Here is a 17,109-nt window from a genome sequence, read left to right as displayed (position 1 = left end):
GGCTCTCCTTGCACAGCACAACTGAGCCCAGTCTTCTCTGTGAACGTGAAGACTCCTCAATCTCTACTGGATGACCCCAATGCACCATTTGTTTACCTCTATCTGTGCATCTGTCTTACTCTGTGGCAGTAACTGACTTATATGTCTGATTCCTCTAAAGGACTATGAACTCACAGACGACAAGAAATGTAGATTCCAAGTCCTTTACAGTGTTAGCATCACATTCCTCATTATCTAGGTTCCTTTTGTGTTTCCACAACATGTGGATCAAATTTCTTCTCTCTCCCCATTAACTTGTACATTACTGCTTTGTGATCAGAGAATGTGGTTCATACAATTTTTCTTCCTAGAACTTATTGAGGTCTTACATCAACTTTTATCCTGTATATCTGTAAAAACAATCTTTAATTCAAAGTATCAAATTTAATATTAAATCAAATTTACTAATTATAACATTCTGAACTTTAGTAACCTTACTATTATGTCTACTGAAATTGCCAAATTAGAGGCATGCTAAAGTTTCCCACTATGATTGTGGTTTTATCCTTTTGCTTTTTTTTTTAAATTTTTTTTAATGTTTATTTATTTTTGAGACAGAGAGAGACAGAGCATGAATGGGGGAGGGTCAGAGAGAGGGAGACACAGAATCTGAAACAGGCTCCAGGCTCTGAGCGGTCAGCACGGAGCCCGACGCGGGGCTCGAACTCACAGACCGCAAGATCATGACCTGAGCCGAAGTCGGATGCTTAACCGACTGAGCCACCCAGGCGCCCCTATCCTTTTGCTTTTAACAGCTCTTGCTTTATGTATTTTATCATGTTTTTTGATTCATAAAGATTCATTATTAATAACTTTATTGTATCAACATTAACTACCATTTTTCATTCACTCATTCAAAATATCTTTATGGAATGCTTATTATGTGTCAGGCATTGTTCTAGGTACTTGGGATACGTTGGGAACAAAACAAAACTCCTTCTCCTTATGGAACTTGCATTCTGGTGGGTGAGATAGTTAACAGCCACAAAAATGACAAATAAGTAAATCGTACAGTGTGTTAGACTGTTATTATATTGTATAATATAGAACATTATAAGGACTTTGGCTCTTACTCCAAGTAAAACAAGTTTTAAACAAAAGAGTGACACGATCTGGCTTTTTTAAAAATCGGTCTGTCTGTTGCATTGAGAATCAAGTTGAGGAGGGCAAGGGTAGAAACAGGAAGAAGGCAGTGGACTATTACAGTAATCCAGGTAAGATATGGTAGTGGTTCAGCTCAAGATGGTGACAGTAGGGAGAAGACAAAAATGTTTGCATTCTGGGTAAATCTTAAAGGCAGATAAAACTGGATTTCTTTTTTTTTTATTAAAAAAATTTTTTTTAATGTTTATTTATTTCTGAGACAGAGAGAGACAGAGCATGAGTAGGGGAGGGGCAGAGAGAGAGAGGGAGACACAGAATCTGAAGCAGGCTCTAGGCTCTGAGCTGTCAGCACAGACCCCGACACGGGGCTCAAACTCACAAGCCATGAGATCATGACCTGAACCAAAGTTGGTCGCTCAACCAACTGAGCCACCCAGGTGCCCTGTAAACTGGATTTCTTAAACAGATTAGATAGAGAGGGAGAGAAAGAAAGGTACTGGGGGGTCATCCAAAGGTTTATGGTCTGAGAAACTGATAGGACAAAATTACCATCAGCTAAGGTAGGGAAGTTTTTGGAATGGAACAAATTTTAGGGAAGAGATTATAAATCCAATTTTGGAATTCTGGACATGCTAATTTTGAGATGTCTATTAGACATCCAAGTGGAAATCTTCAGTAGGCAGTTGGATGTATGAGCTTAGAATTTAGGAGAAAGGTCTTGGCTGGAGGCATAACTATGGGAGTTGACAGCTTAATGGATCATGGGATTGATGAGATCATTAAGATAACGGTGAATGTACAGAGAGAAAAGGTGCATGAACCTCTTTGTTCTGTTCGATGCTTTTTGCCCTCAATTCTATTCTGCCCAATAGTAATACTGCTACTTTGCTTTTTCTCAATGAATATTTCTCTATTGACAAATCTGACTTTGGTTAATTTTCTAGCTCAGGTCTCCTGGAAACCTGGTAAAGGTGGAATGTCACCCATCATAGTAAGTATTATCACTTATGATAAAAATTTCTCCAGATTGACAAATTTCATTGAGGCTATGAATAAGTTATAAATACCTGGTGAGAACCTATACTCCAAGATTTGTGGAGATTTGTATGTACATATGCCTGCATGTACTCCCAAGTGGTTCTTTACTGGCTTTCTACTGAAAATTGAGTTACTGCTAGCTATTAAATGTTATAATCTGTTCCAGTTACTATTGCTGTGTAACGAGGTAATCAAAACTTAACAGTGTAAAAAAAATCTAATAATTTTATTGTGCTCATGGATTATTTGGGTCAGAAATTTAAAAAATGATGTCTGAGGCTGCTTGATGTCAAGAAGACTTGAAGGCTGAGGATGACTCAATGGCTGAAGGCTGGAACCATCTGAAGGCACATTCAGTCACATGTGTGGTGCCTGAGATGGGATGACTCAACAACTAGGACTCCTGACCAGACCACCTTCAAGTAGCCTCCCCAAGTGGCTTGGCTTTCTCACAGCACGATTGCTCCAGGGTAGTTGGGTTTCTTATAAGACAACTTAGGCTCTAAGCATGACTGTTCTAGTGAACAAGGTAGAGTCTGCATCCCTTTTTATCCCCTTTTATGACAGCCTTGAAAGTCACATAGCATCACCTCTCCCATTCTCTTTTGGTTGAAGCAGTCACAAGACAGTCTAGATTCAAGGGGAGGGGACATAGACCCCACTTTTCTATGGGATGAGTATCAAAGAGTTTTGATAATCTAAGGGAAATGCTTCTTTTTTTCAAATCACGTCTTATTTTAAAAAATTAATGAAAGTTGGGGCGCCTGGGTGGCGCAGTCAGTTAAGCGTCCGACTTCAGCCAGGTCACGATCTCGCGGTCTGTGAGTTCGAGCCCCGCGTCAGGCTCTGGGCTGATGGCTCAGAGCCTGGAGCCTGTTTCCGATTCTGTGTCTCCCTCTCTCTCTGCCCCTCCCCCGTTCATGCTCTGTCTCTCTCTGTCCCAAAAAAAAAAAAATAAATAAACGTTGAAAAAAAAATTAAAAAAAAAATTAATGAAAGTCATGCATATTTTCTTTCAGAAAACTGCTCATATAGATAAAATGTTGTATATATTTGGGAAGTTCATTTTCTCCCTCCCCACTGCATTCAAGAAACAGCCTTAGATTGTCATTGACACTTACCCCATTAGGCAGGACTCCTATGTCCACTCGCCTGATTCTGAGCTGCCTTGTGATTGCTTCATTGTAAAACAATTGCCAAAAAGGAAAGGGGCATTTCTTGTGCTAGGTGTCTTCACAAGTCCTCTCACTTAATTTTCATTTGATTTCGATAACTTTATACTCCCTCCTTTTTTTTAACAGATGAAAACAGTGAAATTCAGAAAGGTTAAGTTATTAAAAAAAAAAAACCTTTTTAATGTTTATTCATTTTTGAGAGACACAGAGAGAGACAGATCATGAGCAGGGGAGGGGCAGAGAGAGAGAGGGAGACACAAAATCTGAAGCAGGCTCCAGGCTCTGAGTTGTCAGCACAGAGCCCGACGTGGGGCTCGAACCCATGAACTGTGAGATTGTGACCTGAGCCGAAGCCGTACGCTTAACCGACTGAGCCACCCAGGTGCCCGAGGTTCAGTTATTTTTTAAATAGACTTAATTTTTTGAGCAGTTTTAGGTTCACAGCAAAGTCGAGTGGAAAATTGTTACTTTTTTTATTCATGTGATAATAAGTTATAGAGATAAAATTCAAAATCAGATTTTTACCCACTTGCCTTTTCATCCTCTATACAATCACCCTTTCAATATTAAGAAGCATATTTATTGTAAGCACAAGATCTGACATTTTGCTAGATACAAAACTGACCCTCTTGCTAGAATGTGAAGGACTAATACTATGAGACTCGGCTTGCAACAAGCTCTGGGGGACATTCAGAGGTAAGCTTTCTTACCTTATAAGCTTCCACTTTAACATGAAATTATAGCAAGAATTCCCTGGATTCATTTTTTAAAATGCTACTTCTATCAATAGCTTTTGGTCTTCTACCTTCAATCTTGCAATCTTGCTTCAGGATTATATTTCTTTTTTTCTTCTTTTTTTTAACGTTCATTTATTTTTGAGACAGAGAGAGACAGAGCATGAACAGGGGAGGGTCAGAGAGAGAGGGAGACACAGAATCCGAAACAGGCTCCAGGCTCTGAGCTGTCAGCACAGAGCCCGACACGGGGCTCGAACTCACGGACCGTGAGATCATGACCTGAGCTGAAGTCGGACGCTTAACTGACTGAGCCACCCAGGCGCCCCCAGGATTATATTTCAACACTGCATGATCCTTTCATATACTTTCATAAAACTAAAGAAGTAGATACACAATTAAAAATAAACCCACATTACTCTGAACAACAATTCATTGGTCGCTTTTGGAGGATAAATTTGCTATTTAAAAACTGGTAAATAAAGAGAACAAATCAAGCATTTAACTTTCCTTTCCAGGATGAGGTCTATCAGGGTAATTAATTACTTGATGAGAAAGGTTCTCTCTGTAGACATTTTCTATAATAAATCAGGCAAGAATGACTGAATTAAAATATTGCCATTTTACAAATACCAAATGAGTTAATGGAGCCAAGTAATGATCATCAGGGGCCACTAACATCACAAAAAGCAACACCCTATGGAGTATTTTTGCCCCTGTCTCCAAAAAAATCTAACCTAAATGAGGTCAGGCCTGAGATCTTAACTCCCAGTTTATAGAGGAACATTTTCAATGACCCCAATGGATATACAATCAGCAAAATCCAGAATGTGGAAAGCTCCATACGGCAGACGTACTAACCAGTTGCTTAAACAAATAAATTTCAATATAAAAAAAAGACCAAAGAGTGGGAAAGTAAACCTACAGATTAAAAAAAGAAAATCTGACTTTCTCTTCTGGCCATGTTGACATATATCTGGTACTACAATTCCCTCCTCTCTTAACAAGTAAATTAACTAGACAAAATGTGAAGGAGCTATTTTTTTGGCACTTGATACTAAACTATGCAAGATGGTAAACCTTGAGGATAAACAAATACACAAAGTGAACCCACACTGTCCCCAGTGTTCTGCCTGAGGAAACCATTCCAATTGTGGCATTTGGAAGGGGAACCTGAGCCAACCACAGGACCTCACCGCTTAGTTAGGGAGGTAGGCAGCAGAGGTCTGGTGGCTGACACAGCTGGAATCTGTGTGTCACAGTACTGGAAAAGTGGTACACGGTCAAGCAGACAGTGGCTGCTGTAGGCTGAGAGTGAACAGGGATTCCAGAGGTTGCAGGGCTGAGAAAGTTGGAGTCCCAGGCCAAACAGAGTAGAAAGACCTCACCGAGCTAAAAAGGCTCAGACCTTTTCACTGAGACCTCAGAAAGACCATGCCTTAGGAATAAGAACCATGCATTAGCAGAGCAAGGGTGGACAGATTAAGACCTGGCTCGCTGTCTGTTTTTGTGAATAAAATTTTATTGAAATATAGTTATGCTCATTTGTTTTATACTGTCTGTGCTGCTTTTGCACTATATTGGCAGAATTGAATAGTTGCGATCGAGACCATAGAGTCCACAAAAGCGTAAGATATTTGCTACTACCTGACCTGGCCCTCTACAGAAAAAGTTTGCTCATCTCTGCACTAGAGTAAAGGCTGCGCTCTAGCTCTTAGGGCAAAACAAACAGATTCACTCTAACAAAGAATTAAACCAAGTCTGGCAGAATCAAAAAGATTTGCCAGTAATTTAACTCCTGTCAGAACAAAACTCAACATATTTTAAGAAAACAACATAATCTGTACAAGGTAATATTCATTATGTCACATATACAATTACATATTAGATAACATATAAAGAAGCAGACAAATGTACCCCACCATCAAGGAAGAAAAAGTAGACCTCACCTGTGCCCACCCCGAGCCAGCCGTTCTCCACTCACCCAGCATCCAGTGAGATGTGCCACGACCAATGACAATGCAGTGGACAAGGGCAAAGTGATGGTGGCCAAGCTCAGACTGGAGCAAATGCTCTAGCACTGCTCCTACCCAGACAGATTTATTCAAATCAAATAATTGTTGTATCATTTTCAAGTAATTCCTCCCAGAATATCTCAGTTGCTCCTAATCCAGCTAATGTCACCATCAAGGCAACCGTGGCGGTGCTCTGCAGTCAAAAGCTAGTCTCCTTATAATCTCATTCTCCTTTCTACGTCTATTCTGTTTAGAGACTCAAGTCAAGAAGCACCCATACTACCCCATCTTCTAAACCCAATTCAAATGGCATCTGGACATCCAGTGTGACAAGGAAAAAACAGATCTTCATTGAATCTGCTAATTCCACACCTTACTTTATTGACACAGAAAGTGTTGAGGATCCCAAATTTTATTGGTGTGAAGAGCATGTAAAGGGTTTGAATAGATGATGACTATCAATATTATGTCCAGTGGGGTTTCACATACAAGATGAAGGGACAACATCCAAGATTAGTTAAGAAAGAGATGATTACTTCCATGTGGCTTAAAACATCTGGACACGAAAAACTCTACTTTGAAAATGAGAATCAATTTTATCTTACCTAGAGATAAAGGATGGAATGTGGAACAGAGATTCATTTTTCTTTCTTTTTTTAAAAAAATTTTTTAATGTTTATTTATTTTAAGAGAGAGAGAGAGAGAGAGAGAGAGGGAGGGAGGGAGACACAGCACGGGTGGGGGAGGGGTAGAGAGAGAGGGAGACACAGAATCCAAAGCAGGCTCCAGGCTTTCAGCTGTCAGCACAGAGCCCGACACAGGGCTCGAACTCACCAACTGTGAGATCATGACCTGAGCCGAAGTCAGATGCTTAACCAACTGAGCCACCCAGGTGCCCCAGAGATTCATTTTTCATTTGGTTCATCAAATCTTTTAAGGCTATAAAACAGGCAATACAAAAAGCTCTCCAAGATCCTGTTTATTTGTACATTAGAAGAAACTTCTGGGTGTTACTGAAAATCCTCAATGCATTGTTTCAGCAGTACTAACTTAATGCTTATGTACTCTGGATAAAGTTTTACACTGTTAAGCTATCACTGTTCTCTTTGAGAACTGAACTCTTCTCTCTGAGGCTTTGGGTTTGACATTGCATTTGACTTTTTATATAGAAATTAACATGTGCCAGGCCAGTGATGGATTGGAATCTACCCCAAATCAAAGCATAATGCATAAATTTTGCTTATGCTTGTCACCCATTCCTATTCAACAAGAGCATCAGACTTATTCAGCTAAACTGATTCCAAAGAGTCAGTACATTGACCTCAACTAATTTCAAAATGCTTTTTATTTCTGCATATGCTGAATACTTTTTTACAATGTAAAAACTTACCTGTTTTGAAGGTACAATTGCCAAACCTTGAAATAAAAAAGGCAAATATACGCAGGAGCCAAAACTGTAACTCTAGTTATTTGGGAAGTGAAAACTGTAAGCCTCTTTAAATTCAGACAGACTTCTATACTCTTTATGTAAATTTTTTAAAAACTCAATCAGAATACCCATATTTGGAACACTTTTCTGTTCTCAGTCAGTATATTTAGAAAGTTAGAACCTGATCCTAAACCTAAAGTGGGCTTGACTCTGGCAAGACAATCTTTTCACCATTGCCTCAAAGCACGGAAAACTTTTTAAAAGTAGACCTTCCCTAAGGTCTTTTGTGTGCATGGTCCCACACTGATGCTTCGATGTTCCAATATCTAATCTGGCCACAGTACTCTTGATAACCAAAGTAATTTCTTCTCCTCTTCAGGAAGCTACAATTCTATCCAACAGATCTCAAGCTACTATGTTCCCCTTTTGTTTCCTATCTCAATGCTCTACATCTTTCAGACTGTATATTGTGTTTGTGTATTTATGCTTTGATTCATAGTAACTTCTCATGTTAGATTATTGATCTGCATTGAACACAAACTGTAAATAAAAAGAAATAGCTGAGAGTACAAAAAACCAAGCTGTCAGTAAAACGGAAACAGACCCTGAGATCATCTAGGTGGCAAAATTAACAGATAAGGACTTTAAAATGGCTAGTAAAAATGTATTTTCAAATACTGACTGGAAAAGATGGGCATAATGAGTGAACCGCTGGGAAATCTCAACAGAGAAGTGGGAACTATAAGCAAAGAACCAATCAAAAATTCTAGAACTGGTAAGTACAATATATGAAGAAAATAAAAAGGGCTCCCTGTCTTTTAGAGATACATGATGAACAATCTATGGATGAAATTATATATCTGGGATGTGTTTCAAAAAAATCCAGTTTGGGGGAGAGAGTGGCTAGGGGTAAAGATAAAACAAGAGTGGCCATAAGTGGTGATTATTAAAACTAGGTGATGAATAGGTGGGAGTTTATTTTACAGCTTTCTCTACCTTTGTGTATGTTTGAAGTTCTCCATATTCAAGAGCTAAAAAAGAGACTCTCCACAAGAAAAAGCTGTTTTACCTGTAAAATAAGATGTTCAAGTGACGCTCTGCATACATATTATTCCCCTCCCTTCTTTGCCAAATTCCCTAAGGTATGTGGCATCCACTCTGCATTTTCAAAGATTTCCAACACTTGGGGAAAGTGGGCATTTTATAAAAACTGAATATTTAGAACATTTAGCTGTTTTCTCTCTCTGTATGTTATATACTTAGACACACATGAAGATATTGGTGTTTTATTTTACAAAATGGGATTATATTACACTGTTCTATAACTTGCTTTTTCCAGACAACAGATGTTGGGGACATCATTCCATGTCAACAAATACAGGTCAACATCACTTTTCTTTTTTTTAATGACTGCAAGTATTCTTCATTGAGGGTCTACGTGTCCTACACCATGCATGAGATTTTAAAATTTCATTGGGAGTCAGGAACTATCTGTGTCATAGAAAGCTGTTTCAAGCAGAGGATAAACAGACGGGTCTATATGGCTTTAGGGATATGTCTGACTTTAGAGAATTTAGGGCCATGATTTGATTATTAAGTAGGCCTTAATCTATGAGTATATCACAAGCCATATTATAATAGGGTTGAAATGTATTTATTAAAAAATATTATAGAGCGAAAATCCGTTTCATTCTCTGGTTATCAGAGTTTCACAGGAAACTCCTTATTACATTAGCATTTTCCAAATTGCACAGACTGCATCCCAAAACTTAATTCTGACTTGGTTTGGCAAAATTGAAGATACATTTTCCTACAGAAGATATACAAGATAGTAAGAATCTCAGGTCAGTTGACAGAAGTTTAAAGTACTATACTTAATACATGGAGTGCCTGGGTGGCTCAGTCCATTAAGCATCTGATTTCTACTTAGGTCGTGATCTCATGGTTCATGAGTTTGAGCCCTGCATCAGGCTATGCACTGACAGTGCGGAGCCTGTCTGGGATTCTCTCTCCTTCTTTCGCTGCCCCTCCCCCACTTGCACTTGCTGTCTTTCTCAAAATAAATAAATAAACTTAAAAAAAAAAATCTTAGGGGCTCCTGGGTGGCTCAGTCGGTTAAGCATTCGACTTCAGCTAAGGTCATAATCTTGTAGTTCGTGAGTTTGATCCCCACATCGGGCTTTGTGCTGACATCTCAGAGCCTGGAGCCTGCTTCGGATTCTGTGTCTCCGTCTCTCTCTGCCCCTACCACATTCATGCTCTGTCTCTCTTCCTCTCTGTCTCTGTTTCTCTCAAAAATAAATAAACATTAAAAATTTTTGCTAAAAAAATCTTTAAAAAAATACTTAATTTATGATGTACAACAGCCCCTCCCCTTCCTGGAGGTTAAATTTGTGAAAAACCACTATGGTAAGAGAATTCTCAGTGGAAGAATCGATGGCCTTTGAGTCACAAATGAACAGAGGCACTTGTAAATATTTTTCACATTTGTTAAGCTAAAACAAAACAATAATAAAATATTAGTAGCATTACATCTTAAATTATAGTAATGAATAATGATATAAATATTCTATTTGGATATACAGTATTTGGATAATAAAAATGCTCAACATAAAATTCAAACACGAAAATCAGTCTAATCTCACCATCTAGAAATAACAATTATGAACATTTGGGTGAACATTACTCTAGATATCACTTTGTGCATATCTACACGTAAGAAAGCAAAGACACATGCTTTTACATAAGTAGGATACACTGTTCTATACCCTGCCCACTTTTCCTCAACATGTGTCAATGACGGGGCACCTGTGTGGCTCTGTCGGTTGAGCGTCCAACTTTGGCTCAGGTTGTGATCTTGTGGTTTGTGAGTTCGAGCCCCATATCCGGGTTGCTGTTGTCAGCCTATCAGTGCAGAGCCTGCTTCAGATCCTGTTCCCCCAACTCTCTGCCCCTCCCCTGCTCACGCTCTCGCTCTCAAAAAATAAATAAAACATTTAAAAAAAATGTGTCGGTGACTATTTTATGTCTATAGTACACTGACATCATCTTTTTTAACGGCTGCTATACAGCCATTAAATGCAGCAGCATGCATGGATAAACCACAATTTATGTAGCCCTTCTCTTACCAATGGACATTTCAGATCCTGTCCAATATTACCAACACACAATCTTGTTCAGACACCTTTTCATACTCAACCTATTGTTCTCTTAGGATAAATTCTTAAAAGCAGAATTGTTAGGCAAAAGGCGTGTATATCTTACATTTGACAGCCATCGCCACACAGCCCTCTGGAAAGACCAAACTATTTCACACACCCTTCAGCTATGCCTTACTTAGAGTCTATGCCAGACTCGCCAACAGTCTGCCCGCTCTCCTCTCACAGCTTCAGCAACTTCCACGTGGCTTGTGGAAGGACAGCAGGATAGTGCTTAGCTGCAACGGTTTACCTCCATCACCATCCTTCACCTCTCCCATGGCTATACTGCTTAAGCTTCAAGCATTTGTCTTTTAGATTTCTTCCCTTCCCCCATTTCAGCTTCTTTTTTTTTCCTAATCATAAGTGTGATTCACAATTCAAATTACCTGGAATGGAAATTCTCAGAGTTGCCAAAAAAGATACGCAGAAGTAAAACTGCCTTAAATTATTCTTGGAGACAGATGAAATATAAAAAAGAAAGAGAGGAAGGAAGGAAGGAAGGTAGGAAAAAGAAAAGAAGGAAGAAGGAAGGAAGAAAATAAATCACCACCTAGGCCTGTTAAGTGAAGAAAACTGACACTTTGAGATAATTATTCTTCAGGCCTACCAGACAACTCCTGTGCACAAATATTTCTATAGGAGGTTGCATTCTGAAGGGTTTTCATTCAGTTGTGAAACAGAGTACTTACTATGTGCAGACACTGTGCTCCAAACTTTGGGGAGATAGATGAAGAAGGTAAGATAGGCCTATAAGAAGCTCCCATTCTAGCAGGGAGATAGAGGTGTAAACTAATGTTTTTTAGAGATGAGGGCATATACTTTGATGCTAGGTGACAAGTGTTATGGTAAAGTTATTGCCCCAAGTGCTACATAAGCAGAGTGGGTTGGTCTAGCTGGGTAGAAGCAAACAAAGCTCAAAGGAGAGATGGCACTTAGGTGTGGCCTTGAAGGATGAATGGGTTCGTCAGGTGAAAAAGGACACTTTAGGAGCACAATTAAAACCTTAGCAGAGTGGTAAGACAGTGGTAAACCTTAGCAGAGATATGAGGATAGGGAACTGACAGGAAATGAGGCTGAAAAGATACAGTGAGGTCAGACTGTGATGGAGCTGTCTTTCCATGCTAAGGGATTCAGACTTTATCTCAGTCATGAAGAGTTCCCAGAAGTTTTTCAGCAGGGAAGCATCATAATCAGATCAGAATTTTAGAGCAATAACTGTGGCTGTGGGGAAGAGGATGGACTGAGGTAGAGATCAATTATAAAGGCCCTGCCTAGCCAAAGAATGGTAAAGACTAGTACTGAGACCATACAGAAAACTGGAGGGATCCTAGAAATGGGACTTACTGAGATTAAGAGTACACTTAGAGTGATGAGCACTAAGTAATGCACAGAATTGTAGAATCATTATACTGTACACCTGAAACTAACATAACATTGTATGTTGATTATACTTGAATTAAAAATAAATAAGTAAAGAGGCACCTGGATGGCTCAGTCGGTTAAGGGTCTGACTCGATCTCGGCTCAGGTCATGATTTCACAGTTCATGAGTTTGAGTCCCATGTCAGGCTCTGAACTCATGGCATGGAGCCTGCTTGAGATTCTCTCTCTGACCCTTCCCTGCTAGTGTTCAATCAATCAATCAATCAAATGGGATTTACTAACTCACTGGACAGAGAAATGAAAAGGAATGGTGGGATCTAAGAGAACTCAAATGCTTTCACTTAGATACTGACTGGATGGTAATACCATTAATGGAGATAGAGGCTATAGGCACAGGAAGAAGATGTGGAGACAAATATTCATTTCCATGTTGGACATGTTGAGTTTAAGAGGCCTATGAGACATCTAGGAAAAGATGCCCAACAGAGAGCTGGCATTGAGGCCTGCTGTCCAGTTCCAGCAGATACTCTGTTCATTTTTTAAAAAATCATCTAGATTTGGGGCGCCTGAGTGGCTCAGTTGGTTAAGTGTCCGACTTCGGCTCAGGTCATGATCTCGCGGTTCGTGACTTCAAGCCCTGCGTCGGGCTGTGTGCTAACACATCAGAGCCTGGAACCTGCTTCGGATTCTGTGTCTCCCTCTCTATCTGCCCCTCCTCTGCTCACACTGTGTCTCTCTCTCTCTCTCTCAAAAATAAATAAACATTAAAAAAAAATTTTTTTTGATGTTTAAAAAAAATCATCTAGATTTGACAGTCATTGAGGTAGATAAATTTGTTTGGTGACAACAGAGAGAGGAAACAGGGATAAGGGGTTAGGACAGAACCCTGGGGAACAATAATATTTAGAAACTTAACAATAGATAGAGACTAGTGAAAGTCTGGGAAAATCAGACTGATAGAAGACAAGCCAGGAGAGACTGGCTCATAAAAGTAATCAAAGTGTAAAGGAGAAAGTATGCCCCCACTTACTTGCCTTCCCCATTCCTTCCCACACAAAGGATCTTATGGAGTACCTTCAGGAAGTGAAACAAGAATTCTAATAAGTGGGGACTGGGAGTGAAAGACTAAGCAAGGAAGAGTTCCTGGGGCCTGAGAGTAGGGATTATGTACTGTGATCTGGGACTTCCTGCCAGTGCTAATACCAGGGAATACTTTCATCCCTCAAAGGCTCTTGTTACCTTACCTCTTGGTTCCAAGAGACTGATCTGTCCTTTCTCCTTTCCAATGTCACTACTCATAGTTTCTACTCATCCCTTAACCCATCATGGGAGAGAACAAGTCTTAATAGCCTCTCAATTCAGCAAGTTTAATGAGTATAACTTTGACCCAGTTAGTTGTTTGTTAAAATAGACAGATATGACAATAGTTCCTGCTGAACAAGAATTAACAATCTAGTTAGGAGTGGGAATGCTGAGAGGAGGTTTACAGTGAGCTGGAGAGTCATCAGAAAAACCTCATGTCCTTCTTAAGAGGTTAAAAAATGTCTTCTTTCTATTTTCCAGGAGGGAGAGATGCTAATGATAAACCCTGACACAGAAAGACTTGTAGTGAATTGATTTCCATCAATTTAAGTGTGTGAAAAGGAGGATGAGAGAGGAGAGGGGCCTTCATGAATTTACCCTTCGTTTTCCACCCTGGGGGGTGGGGAGCAGGTGGTTTGTACCAGGTTGTCTGTGACAACCTGCCTGTAATTTTAAACTAATTATGGATAGTCCATAAAGGAGACCTTTCCCAGTCACTAAATCTCTTCCTGATGATACATTTTCTCTCCTTGTTCTAATCAGAAGATCCCTCTTACAGTTGTTGCAGCACTATGGGATAGAATGGGATGGGTTATAGGAACCAATAACCTGACCCGGTTTCCCTATAGCAGCCTTTCCCAAGATTAAACCACCATCTGTCAAAATCATAAGTGACAAAAAAAGAGATTAATATGTTATTTCTGTAATCTGCATGGATTACATACATACACACACACATATGTGTGTATATATATAATATATATATGTGTGTGTGTTTTGGTTTCTCCTCCACCTTGACTATCTCCCCAGATCCTCTTCACCATTACCTGCAGCAAACAAAAAAGTCTAAACACCATTATTTCTTGTCAAAAGAGGAAACAGAAAAATAACTTGATTAGTAAACAGAGCTTGGCCTGGAGCCCAGATCTTAAGAGATGTAAATTAAGCCCCTTTTCACAAGGCTGCACTCTTACATTGATTTGCACTCTTCCATCCAACTAGTCCAAAATACTGCTTACATCACCTTCTGCTTACACCTCTCACTTCAAATCTTCCTGTGGCTCCTTGCTCATCTCCACTAACACTGAAATACTGAGGTCTATCTGCCAACCAAGCTCCTTCCTCTCTAAAAACATCTTCCTCTTACTTTTCACACACTCATCATACTTTTCCTGTCTCATCTGAGTGTTCCATACTGATTCGTATGGAAAGACCATGCCATGCAGTGCAGAGGAATGAACTTGAAAAAAAAAAAATCGGTCATGTTCAAACACCATTTTGCCCCTCACAGTCTGTGTGACCTTAGTCACTGCCTTACTTTTCTCATCTGCAAACAGGGAGTAATGCCTAACCCACTGGGTTTATTATTTTTTTTTCCACAGTAAAGTTTTCATTTATTTATTTAAAACAAAATTATGTTAGGGGCACCTGGGTGGCTCAGTCAGTTAAGCCTCCGACTTCAGCTCTGGTCATGATCTCAGGTTTGTGAGTTGGAGCCCTGTGTGGGGCTCTATGCTGACAGCTCAGAGCCTGGAGGCTTCGGATTCTGTGTCTCCCTCCCTCTCTGCTCCTCCCCTGCTCACACTCTGTTTCTCTCAAAAAATAAATAAATATTGGGGCGCCTGGGTGGCTCAGTCGGTTAAGCGGCCGGCTTCGGCTCAGGTCATGATCTCGCGGTCCGTGAGTTCGAGCCCCGCGTCAGGCTCTGTGCTGACAGCTTGGAGCCTGAAGCCTGTTTCAGATTCTGTGTCTCCTTCTCTCTCTGCCCCTCCCCCGTTCATGCTCTGTCTCTGTCTCAAAAATAAACGTTAAAAAAATTAAAATAAATAAATAAATAAATATTAATTTTTTAAATTTTAATTCCAAAAAATATGGAACATTTTAAGAATTTGCATATCATCCTTGTGCAGTGACTATGCTAATCTTCCCTGTATCATTCCACTTTTATTAAAAAAAATTTTTTTTTAACGTTTATTTGTTTTTGAGACAGAGACAGAGCATGAACAGGGGAGGGGCAGAGAGAGAGAGAGAGGGAGGCACAGAATCCAAAACAGGCTCCAGGCTCTGAGCAGTCAGCACAGAGCCCGACCTCACGGACCGTGAGCCTGAGCCTAACCTGAGCCGAAGTCGGACGCTTAACCGACGGAGCCACCCAGGCGCCCCTCCACTTTTAGTATATGTGCTACCAAAGCGAGCACTAGCTCACTAGTTCATTAGGTTTTAAAAGATATCTAGCAGTGGCGCCCTGGTGGCTCAGTCGGTTAAGCGTGGGACTTCAGCTCAGGTCAAGAGCTCTCCTTCGTGGGAGGAGCCCGCTTCGGATCCTCTGTCTCCCTCTCTGCTCCTCCCCCTGCTTCTCTCTTAAAAATAAACATTGAAGAAAAAAATAAAAGTATCTAGCATGTGTAAGGTGCCGACACAGTATCATGTACTTAAAAAGCACTTAATATACGGTAGCTATTTACTGTGAAAATAACGTTCACTTCACAGGACCTGACACTTATGCAGTCCCTCCAAATATGTCGGCTCCCCTCTTTCCCAATCCTTGAAACAACTTCCTAGTTCTTTCTAACCAAGATTCAGAAACTAGTTCAAATCCAACAAGGATTTCCCTAATTTACCTGCAAAAGTATTTGCACGTTTACTAAAATCTCACCACGCACGCAAGGATAACACCTAACAGGTACCCAGACATAATTTCTCCTCTTCTTAACTTTAAGTCACTGTACGAGAATAATCACAATTTTCAAGTTTCCCAAAAGACGTGTTGCAGCATGCCAACAGATACAACAAACACCAACTGTTTTCTTTCTGGCAACTGGGTATCCAGGCACATTTAGAGTTCCCATAGGTTTATCGCGAATCAGACAACTGAGGTGGGGAAAGAAAACTTCAGACAATGTCTCATAAATCTCAAAGAGTGACGGCGAATAGATGCCAGGCAGTGACGGAGTCCAGGCAAGCGACGAGGGAACAAACATGTCTATCTGTTCCTGCGGCGTGTCAATGTGTCAGCCTGTGTGCCTGCGCGTATCGGTAGAACTGAAAGTACATTCATGTGCGCCGAGATGTCTGAGCGCGGGTGTGTAACCCTGTGAACCCGAGGGCTTAGCGAGTGAGCTACAGTGCAACCTCCCTCGGGTCTGTCCTCCAGGTGCTTACCTCTGCGGACGAGCAGGTGGACGCCGCTGGGCGCCGCCATGTTAGTGCCGGTCACGTGGTCGCGGAGCAACTCCCTAGCCGCCCCGCCCCGCCCGCCGGAGCTGTCCAGTCGCAGCCCAGCCGAAGACTGGAGGCGCCCGGGCCGCCCCAGGGGGAGCGCGCGTGCGCGCGGGGGGCTGACTGCGGGAGCGCCGGCAGCAAAGCGGCTCCCGCACTGGGGCCAGCAGGGGAACCCGCGGCCCGCCGAACCCGCTCCGGCCGCGAGAGGCGGGCTCCAGCCACGGTTCGCGCTCTCGCTCAGAGCCCCCGCGCCCAGGTGGGATGGAAGAAGCCTGTCAGGTAAGCGTGGCATCCAATATTTGTAGCATCAACATTTTGGTGCATGGAAACGTGAAGTTGGGAGGAAAAAATACAACACAGTCTAGCGTTCAACATAGCACTTTGCATCGTCGGCCACTCTGTTGGCAATTTCCCTGGATTGAGTTGAAAGGTAAAATTCGGTTCAAAGTCACCAGCTGCCCCTTTGCTG

The 17,109-nt window shown here is 41.0% G+C and overlaps 2 protein-coding genes and 1 pseudogene across 3 annotated transcripts in view; 1 reads left to right on the top strand and 2 right to left on the bottom strand.

Moving 5' to 3' along the window:
- Positions 1-16,685, bottom strand: part of METAP1D (methionyl aminopeptidase type 1D, mitochondrial) — a 90,691-nt gene extending 74,006 nt beyond the window's left edge. For both annotated transcript variants that reach the window (XM_086718903.1, XM_086718904.1), the window contains exon 1: positions 16,581-16,685. In XM_086718903.1, coding sequence (XP_086575029.1) covers positions 16,581-16,620 — 40 coding nt within the window. In that variant the 5' untranslated portion in view covers positions 16,621-16,685. The remainder of the gene's footprint in view (positions 1-16,580) is intronic.
- LOC112849080 (U6 spliceosomal RNA) lies at positions 15,284-15,381 on the bottom strand (annotated as a pseudogene).
- Positions 16,686-16,808: 123 nt separating the features above from the next.
- SLC25A12 (solute carrier family 25 member 12) overlaps positions 16,809-17,109 on the top strand; it is a 212,463-nt gene continuing 212,162 nt past the window's right edge. Inside the window, exon 1 of the mRNA XM_086718898.1 lies at positions 16,809-16,919. Within this exon, the coding sequence (XP_086575024.1) occupies positions 16,902-16,919 (18 nt within the window). The 5' untranslated portion in view covers positions 16,809-16,901. The remainder of the gene's footprint in view (positions 16,920-17,109) is intronic.

Source organism: Puma concolor, chromosome C1 (genome assembly GCF_028749965.1).
Source record: "Puma concolor isolate L17-30 chromosome C1, mPumCon1.1.hap2, whole genome shotgun sequence".
Classification (NCBI taxonomy): domain Eukaryota; kingdom Metazoa; phylum Chordata; class Mammalia; order Carnivora; family Felidae; genus Puma; species Puma concolor.
The sequence above is the reverse complement of the archived record's forward strand: the minus strand, read 5'-3'. Positions and strand labels throughout refer to the sequence as shown.